The following is a 9,500-nucleotide window of genomic DNA, read 5'->3' on the forward strand; positions in this document are numbered from 1 at the left end:
GCACTTTGTTAAACATTTCAAATATCTGCAAGTTTAGAAAGATACAGATATATCTACAAGTGTGACAGTTGTAGAAATCATGACATAAATGCTCTCAAGAAATGGGACAGAGTAACAAAATAATTCCATTCACTTTCTGATTTCCTGATTCAAGGAAATATAAATCAAAAAAAGTTCCTACAGAGAAAAAAAAAGCCAAAAAAAATTAATAAAAAACAGGGTAAAAGGATAGACAAATATAATTATGCATTAGGTAGGGGAACAAACATTACTACCAAAACAGTATTGCAGAGACATTAATAAAAAACAGGGCAAAAGGATAGACAAATATAATTATGTATTAGGTAGGGGAACAAACGTTACTACCAAAACAGTATTGCAGAGACAGAAAAAGGGAAGTGTCTTGTCACTGTAAGACAGAAGTAAAAATACCAGACCCCACTGCCTGTAGCAAGGCACAGGCTATACATACTTTTGCTTATACAAAATAACAAAGCTCAATAATGGTCTATTTTATGAATAACCATATGACATATCAAGATCTGAGATCTACTATAAATAATCTGGCACAGGTAAAAATATATAAATTATACGATTTTCCTCTTTGCTTTTCCCTATTTTTATCCTGTAATTATTAAAATACAGAATCTATCCTTAGTTTTCTGTATAAAAAAATACAAAAAACCCTAGTTACAGAACAGATTTCCACACAACTTTTTTTTTTCTGATCTGCCACTTCTCCCCTATTTAAAATTTTTCAAACTAAAACAGCCCAGCCTTCTTAACACTAAATACAGACCAATCTTCCTGGATATTCCACACTGACAGTCCTTTCTTACCAGAAATCAACTTGCACAAACCTTCTCCTCACATACACCTTCCCCTTTCTCCATTCAATTCCCATCACTGACCACAGAAAGGTGAAGGGAAGAGCAAAGAGTCTTCCTCAGACAATCATTCTCTTAAGAGCATGTCTGCAAGTCCTATATCTACCATTGATGCAACCATGGCAAGAGACTTTGTGGAAGTTATACAGAACATTTTCTGAATAAAAAAGGGGCACAACCCAGTGAGTATTTCTGTTCCAATAAATTATGAGGAACAGCATGTGAAAATATGTAAGAAACCCTTCAGGAGAAAAGTTGTTCATTTATGGTTCATTCAGGTATGGGCTACATAGGTTTGGGTGGCACCCAGCTTCTTTTGTTTTGTCCTCTGACATAAAACCCAAAGAAATAATGCTTTGTGAAGTCAGAAGCATCTTCAAATAAAAGCCTGAACTCTTGCAAACACAATACACGGACCATCCTCTGCCTTCCTTCTTGAGAATGACAAGGTTCAGAAATTGCTGCTGAATAGCCTTTCTCCCTCTCACAGTGATTTCCTTCAGTGAAGTCAGCAAAGGAGCACTGAATCAAGGATGGAAAGGCATCAGATCTTCTTCTGGGATCCAATCATGACCTTTGATACAAAGTTCACAATGGCACTGGCAGGTTGCTCTGGATCGTGTTCTGCAAAGAGGTGGCATATGTTGTCTGTGGCACTGCCTTGCTTCCTGGCAATGAACCCAAACACTCTGCAAGGGCAACAATCACAGTACGTCAGAGAACAGACAGATAGGCATCACTTTGCCCCATAAAGCAGAAAAGATACTGCAGAAAGCAAACACACAAACCAGACTTCCTCTGTTTTGATGGGCAAGGTCCCATGTAGCTGCTAAACACAGTGGTCCCAACAAACCAGCTAACTCAGGAGAGAATCAGGGAAGGAGACTGTCCCCTTCTTTCTACTCTTTCTATATGGCATCCTGTACTGTTTGCTGTCAGGGACGTGCTGCTGACCCTGGGGATATATTTAATTGATTCAGTACTGCTGTTCTCTTACCTAGCTTGAGGGAAGGCATGTGTATGTGTCTGTCAAGGACTGCCCAAAGAGAGGTTTTTGAGGGCCACAGGTCTCAGTGGACAGAGTATTGGAAAAAAGACTTTAGCCACCTATTTTTGATTCTTTCCAGCAATGAATGTCTGAACCTCTCTGTTTAGGTTACTTCTTCTGGTAAAAAGGGGACAACAACATTTGCCTTCAACAGAAAACACTTTGCAATCAGCTGTTAATTACACATTTACGCCACAGACTAGTATTACTAGGAGTGTTTTCATCTATGTGCCATGTGTGGGGTTTTGCATTTGTTTTAAGCTATCAGTCTAACTGAGACAAGTAAGCTTGTGTTAGTTGGACAAGTGGAACACAAATATGAGTAGCAAACTGCTCTGTTTTAATTTCTGAAACCTTAAATCAAATCACAGATCTGCAATCTAAATAAACTACACAGCTCTGGCTTGAGATATCCCACTATCACCTGTCACATAATTAGGCCCCAACTTGCAGAGGTGTAGATGAAGTAACTGAAGTCTAATTGCAGTGGGTTGAGAGACTTTTATCTCTGAACAGTTTCTTTCGCTTCTACATTTCCGACAAAATTAATTTAGAATACCAAGAAACTCATGACTTTAATAATATTCCTAAAACATTCAGTTAAAAGAGACTCATATAGGTGTCCACTTACTTTGCAGAAAGGCCATCTTTCATCCATCTTGTCCATTAAGAGAGCAGTGAAAAAAATAGAATGGAGAAATAAAAATGAAACTTATGTTAGGTTTTGAGAGTTTTTTTGGGAGATCAACAATACAAACAACATATTAAAAATACTGCTTGTCTTCCTTACTTTCTGTCCTGTGGATCCAAAGCACAGAAAATAACAGTGTTGACTGAATAATGTCGCCGAAAAAAGAGTCTGGATAGGAAGAAATAAAACAAATTTCAGAAACAGTTAAGATGTCTAAAATTTTAAATAAACAGATCTGAAAAAAAATACTAATTCGTCTCAATTTAGTAACAGCAATTTTTTTTTGTTATCTCTGAGTGACTTTGAAAGCTACCTGAACTGCTCCAACCAAATAAATCCATACTTAAAATAGTAACATCAAGTTTTTGAACCAAAGAAAAACTGACTCTTAAGCTAAGAAAAAGAATGAGGAGTATGAAATGTATTTATTTCTAAAAACCAGCCATTTAGATACTATGTTAGTGGAACACACAGTTTCTTGAAACCTGTGAATAATTTGATTATATTACATTTCAAAATACACACACTCTTAGGCATTACAATTTAGGCTTCTGTCCTTGATCTCCATTAAATACTTGCAGACCCCAGGAAAATAACAATTCTGGCACTTTTTTTTTTAAACCTAAAATAAATTCCTGTTGTCCCTCCTTTGTTATTGTCATTTTTCAAACGGAAAGAGTTTGTGGTAGCCTAATAACATTTAGTACAAAGTAAATATAAATTAACTTTTTATCATAGATTTTTACAGGCTATCCAAAGCACTACTTCAAATACTGGAGATACACAGCATCTGCTTAAGTCAGCTCTGTTGAAGTACTGGTGAAAGACACCATGAAGATAAATTGTTTCACTGAATAGGTTGAATACCAAATATTGGCAAAGCCACTACTTCCCCATTTTATAGGAAATAACAACAGAAAAATGCCATAGCAAAGGGACCTTCAAGAGGTAAAATATGCCACATGGGAGTAAAGTCCATAACTTTAAAAATACATTCTCCAGTACTGCAGACAGCTTACACTGTCGCCATCATAATTTAGATAATCCTACTATCCTCTGAGACAGAGACTGCAGAATGCAACTAGGAACATCAAGTAAACAGTGGCCAACACTTGTTGGGGACAGGGCCAGATATTCTCTTCCCATCCCTCTTTTGCTTACTTTCTTTGATTATCTGTCAATGTGATTCCCTGCGCAGACACCTTGAAATGGACAACAGTTGAGGTAGGAGAAGGATCCTGCATTAGTGTCAGGCTCAAAGCTTTCTGTACTGCCTGGTAACCCGTGAGGGACTCCATCTCCACTGAATTCAGGTACCAAACGTTACATGCTGTAATGAAAGAGGGGAAAGAATTTGAAAGGTCATAGGTCTTTTGTTCTCCCTTTTTTTAGTATCTTCATCTTAAAGTCTATGACTATATTTATCTATTACCCATAGATTCTGCAATTTAATTAAATACAAGACAGCACCAGAGAGTACACTTGCAGGTATTACTGGAGCAAAGGCATTCCTAAGGGGAAAGAATGGGGATATTTTGCTTTTAAGTTCAAATACCTTAGCCAGTAAAAAAATATACATTTCCAGCATATGTTAACACATTTTACAGTTTCAAACACCATTTAAAATTTGTTCAAAGGAAACCATACACTTGTTTGGCAAGACAAGAATGCTTTTACCCCATAAAGAACTGAGGGTTGCTGCAAAGCTCACTTCTCATTAATTCCATAGTGTTCTGTGTATTTAGTGACTTCAGGGCAAATAAAACAACTTCCACACTGATAAAAATTGCTGACATACATATTTTTAGGCTTATTCTTTACCTTAGCATGTACTTACTTCTAAAAGCACTATTGCTCTTCTAGAGATATCAGTAACTTCTGAAATTTCTCTACAAAAATAGATGTTCAATGGTTTGTAAGGCTACCAAATGTTCAAAGTGGTACTTTTTTAGAGCAGACAGCTGCACAAACAAGAAGCAACACTCTCTCCAGAGCTGCTCAGCTTAGCCCTTCAGAAGTGCTCTAAAATGGGTGAGGAAAATGAGGCAACACTCTTAGAAGGGCATACTTGGCCCAGTGTTAGGCTAAACTCAAAGAAGCATGGCAAATGTAGCATATTCCCCTGGCTGTAATGGGACTAATTAGTGGACAGACAGATCCTGGAGAGAATTCACTGCAGCCTGAAAACCAGGGACCATGCGACAGCGTGGACAGGATCCCCTGGGCATGCCTACTGCAGAGTGGCTGCATTTCTTCTAAGGATATCCTTAAGATTATGAAGGAGTACTCAGAGTAATGTCCAATACAGTGAGTTAGGATGCCACTGCACTTTTTCAGATAGGCTTTCACTAGCTCTCTCTGGATCAGCTGCACACAAAGAAAGCAGATGAGAACATGTCTCTACACAGCTGCTGCAAATACCTATGTTTGAGAGCGATACAGATGGTAGCAATGCATAGCACCACATCATTTGGAGGTAGTCTGGTCAGGGTTCTGCTGTCCCATCAATAATCTTGCAGCAAGACAAGTTAACTTGCCAGAACAGGTGCTGCAGTACTCAGGAGAATCCATAAAACAGCACCCAATGGAAAAGTCACAGGACATTTCCTAACAAGATGCAGCACAAGGGCTTCAAAGGAAACACAGGGCATTGTTCTTTAATTATTTTTTTTTTTTGGATTGATGGATGGGAAGCATTTTCCCATGGTACTGCTGACCCCTATGCTGAGAACTTAACCCTACTGAACACCGTCCTTAGCTGACCTTTGTAGACCTCAGACATAGTTCATGAACCTCTGCAACCACAGGTTGAAAATATCCTTTGTAAGTTCATCAGTTATGAAAGCAATGTCACTGCTTCATTGCTGTGCTTGAAGAAATCTATGTATACTCCATATTCTCATGCGACATATGACTGGAAAGCAAAGACAGAGTTGCAGAACTTAGAAGCTGGTTGCAGAAAACAGAAAGAACCTGGTAGATATCCTCACAGTGCCCATTACAGATCTACACACCAGTCTAAATTTAAGCTGCTCCCTTTACACATCCTTAGGTCCAATCTAAGCTTTAGCTTCTCACAGCCTGTAGGATACAAAATTTAGTGATGGTCAACTGCAAGAAAGAAGTTTTAACAGACCTGCACCCTGTTTGAGAAGCTCCGCAGCTGAGTTTGCAGCAGTTTGTGGAGAAGTTTCTGCTATCTCCTCCAAGGGATCTGCAAACAGAAAACACTGCCCATGACTTGTTTGGACTTGAATCGACAAATCAAAGCACACAGTCAACTATGAATTTAGCATTTAGAACTATGTTTCATGTTTCTGGCCAAGAGTTGTCCAGTAGATGAGATTAATCTTGTATCATTACAACCATTTATGTGGGTTTTGTGCTGCATCAGGGCTTTTTGCCTCCAGCACTGCAGGAGGGATGCTCAATCTTTATTTCCTGACAGTAAAAGACATAACTGCATAAGCATATGTTGCAGGGACACCCATGATGCCACATTAAAGCAATGCTAATAGCTATATTCCCTCATTACAACCTCAAAATATTTTAAATGGTGCAGTTTTAATTATCTCATTTGATTTAATTTACATTAATTTAGACACAAAGACTTTGTGTTATCATGATGAAATCGATTAATTATGTTTTGAATCAGAAGATGACAACATAATCCTCCTTTCTTCTTAAGTTCAAAAAACCCATCTGGACCATTGAGACAGCAGTGGAATGTTTGCCTCCCAATCATTTGTTAAAATTAGTGAGAAAACTCCACCAGCATGTTATTTCAGTTATATAAGTGCATGTAAAAGGATCTCAATGACTGCTGCTTTTAGCATGATGTATGCTGTCTTTGAATACATTCTAATGAGGAAGAGAGCTATAATATACGTCTGGAGTTATAGAGTTATCCAGATGCCTTAAATACTCCAGCAACTGTGGCCTGTGATTAATCACAGATGATCACCTTAAAAGATATGATCAAATTGGATTAAAAAATAAATCCAAATTAAAATTTCACTGTGTTATGTTTATTCAGGACAAGACACGTTTCAGTCCCATACCTCTGTCAGAACAGAAGAAGCTTTCCATTTTAGGTGAGGAGGGTAAGAACAAGCCCACTTCCCATATTGTTTTGCCACATAAAGAGTTCTCTTGTTACATCTGACATAGCATGTTTTTCTGCTAAAACAGTTTCACTAATGTGTTTGCATAAATCAAATGATGTTTGAACATAAGGTCTTGAACAAAAGTTTAAAGAGTTTGGTCAAAAACCACAAGAATGTTTAACATTTCAATAATGCATCTGGGGTTAACTTCATGTGAGAGAATAAGAGACAACTGGATTATGGGACAAGCATAGAATCATTTTGCTGTTGTCTTAGAGTGGTTCATGAAAACCAAAATTAGAATTATAGTCCCATGAAGCAACACAGGATTTTTTTTTAACAAGGTTTTACAGGATCATTTATTTAGTATTTGAATCTGTGTAAGCTGCTTCATTCTTCCTGCCGGTGTCACACTCAGGGTACCTTCTGCTCTTTATCTACTTGCCCTTTTGCTACCCAGAGCTGTGGTTGAACCTAACCATACATGGGCATAATTTCATGTCTGAGAAGCACATTTGTCTTCCTACATGCTAGATTACTGTATAGATTTCCATGATGCATATATGTTTATAACTGGAATATCACAGTCACAAATACTGAAGAGCCACTTTTAAAACACAACATCCTTCCCTGTGCAGTTTTGCTTAGATCTTGACTTGTGGCATGTTCACCTGCCTTCAAACACTGACACTCTGAAGCAGAGCTTGGCTGGGTATATCTCTTCTGTACTTCAACAAGCATACCTCTGTCTGGGATGAGGAGCTTGCAAGGCAACGCCAGTGGAGTGATGGAATGCTGATACACCAGAGCTGTCAAACTCCCTGTGGTCAGAAGAGTAACAATACATGCACAGTTAATTTAGTGGACAACAAGAATGCCTAAGTTATGTTAGCTTTCGAGTATTTTATAGACCAAGGGGTGTCCTCCACTTCCTTGTTAAAAAAAAAAAAATCATCTTTGCACCTAAGCCAAGACCTTCATGGGTCAACTTTACTGTATTCATGTTTCCCAACACTATCTTGGCTGGATGAACTTGAATTCATTAATCACAATCATATGCTCCCTTTCCCTGCTTAAATACACTGCTTAAAATCCTAACCCAAATGTCTTTGCTTCAACTGGAGAAAGCACAAAAATGACAAAACCAGTAACATGATTTGAAAAAAGTCTCATGCCAAACACTGACAAGATTCAATCTACCTTTACACAACTTCAAATAGTCATTTTACACTTGTTAATTTTATGGTTGATGACCCTTTCATGAGTGTATTGGGTGTATGTGACAAGGATCATAGCAGGGAGTGGGAGCTTTGTAGGAAGAGTCTAGGGGCTTTCCATACCAGACACTGCTGGTTCCAGCAGACCCACTGTAGGGCACTGCTGAGCCAGAGGTGGGCCCCCTCTGGGAAAAAATGCAGGGTGAGACACAGCAGAGGGGGATGCCTTGGTCAGAGGAGGAGGAGAAGGAGGTGTTCTGGGCATCCAAGCTGACATTCCCCACCCTGTAACCTTCAGAGAACCTCACACTGGAACAGATGGACATTTTATGAAGGAACGGTGGTCTACAGAGAGCACATACTGGATTTTTTTCCCTGAAGGATGGCAGCCCATGGGGAAAGCCCACATCTCAGCCGGGAAAAATTGGGAGAGGAACTGTTCTGTAATGACCATACACCGAGGTCCCTTCTCAGTGACACAGCTCACACTCACACAGTCAGACCCGATTTCTTTACCAGCTCAACCCCAGGTTTCCCATAGCAGAATCTCAGACACCTTAATCCTTAAAGTAACTTAATCTTGGTGCAGTAACTAAATAACAAATTAACAGCTCGTGCTGGAGGGACCCCAAAGGAAGCCCTGGGCTTTTATACCCTCACAGTCTAAGCACGGGAAAGTCTGGGGGTAGTTGGCTCCTGCTGGATCTCAGTCTGTCTGGTCACCTGGCTGGGCCACAGTTTGCTGTGCCCTATGTTATGCAAAGGACTGTCAGTTCATGGCCTCTTGACACCAGCTCGGGCTCCTGCCCACCAGAGCTCACCCTGCAGCTCACACTGCAGCTGTGCACTGAGCCACCTACACTGAACATATTCCTCAACAAGGTAATGTGCTTCTATATTACATTAGGCAGTCAGATGTGGCATAATGCACTTTGTAAAAGTCTCACTCTGGAGTCATGTTAGCCAGCTTATATACAGCATAAATATAACAGAGGACAAAGGTCAAGGTCTCAAATCAATAAGGCCCATAACACTGGTCTAGCTCAGCTGCCTGCAGTGACATTAGTAGTGGCAGACAAGCTTGACTGCTTGAAGCTTGGTCATGTGCATCTGTGCTAGACTGCCCATCTACTTAAGGTAAATGTGTACAAGGATCCTGGGATCTTAGAATGGGCTCCTACAGGACTCGATTAAAGTATTCTCTCATTTGTGCTCCATTCAAGTCAGTACTGGCAAACACACACAGTTTCCACTTTCTCTGTCCACGTGATGCACAGTACTTACCAAAATATGGTTCATTTGGGCATCCTTTCAAGCGCACCCCCTTCTGAGTACATTCAATCAGAAAATGCCTTACAAGTTCATTTGACAAATCTCCAACTGTGTTGAAAAAGAAAGCTCATGAAAAGGAGCAATGAACAGACAACAGTCTCACAAATTAGCAGGTCTTTATGATGTATTGTTTTCACATTACCACCGAATGTTTCATATACAGCATGCAAAATATACATTAGACCTGCTCTGCCGGAAAGTTACAAGTTGCAGAAAAAA

The 9,500-nt window shown here is 39.3% G+C and overlaps 1 protein-coding gene across 1 annotated transcript; it reads right to left on the reverse strand.

Annotated features, from left to right (window-relative positions):
- Positions 1–1,431: 1,431 nt before the first annotated feature.
- Positions 1,432–9,329, reverse strand: LOC103809092 (tensin-3-like; the record flags this gene model as incomplete). Its single annotated transcript, XM_009081908.1, has 6 exons — positions 1,432–1,576; positions 2,726–2,794; positions 3,788–3,956; positions 5,763–5,840; positions 7,476–7,553; positions 9,234–9,329. Coding segments are annotated over 6 exons (635 nt in total), but the record flags the coding sequence as incomplete, so codon positions are not given.
- Between the last annotated feature and the right edge of the window lie 171 nt (positions 9,330–9,500).

Source organism: Acanthisitta chloris, unplaced genomic scaffold (assembly GCF_000695815.1).
Source record: "Acanthisitta chloris isolate BGI_N310 unplaced genomic scaffold, ASM69581v1 scaffold5449, whole genome shotgun sequence".
In the NCBI taxonomy this organism is placed as follows: Eukaryota; Metazoa; Chordata; class Aves; order Passeriformes; family Acanthisittidae; genus Acanthisitta; species Acanthisitta chloris.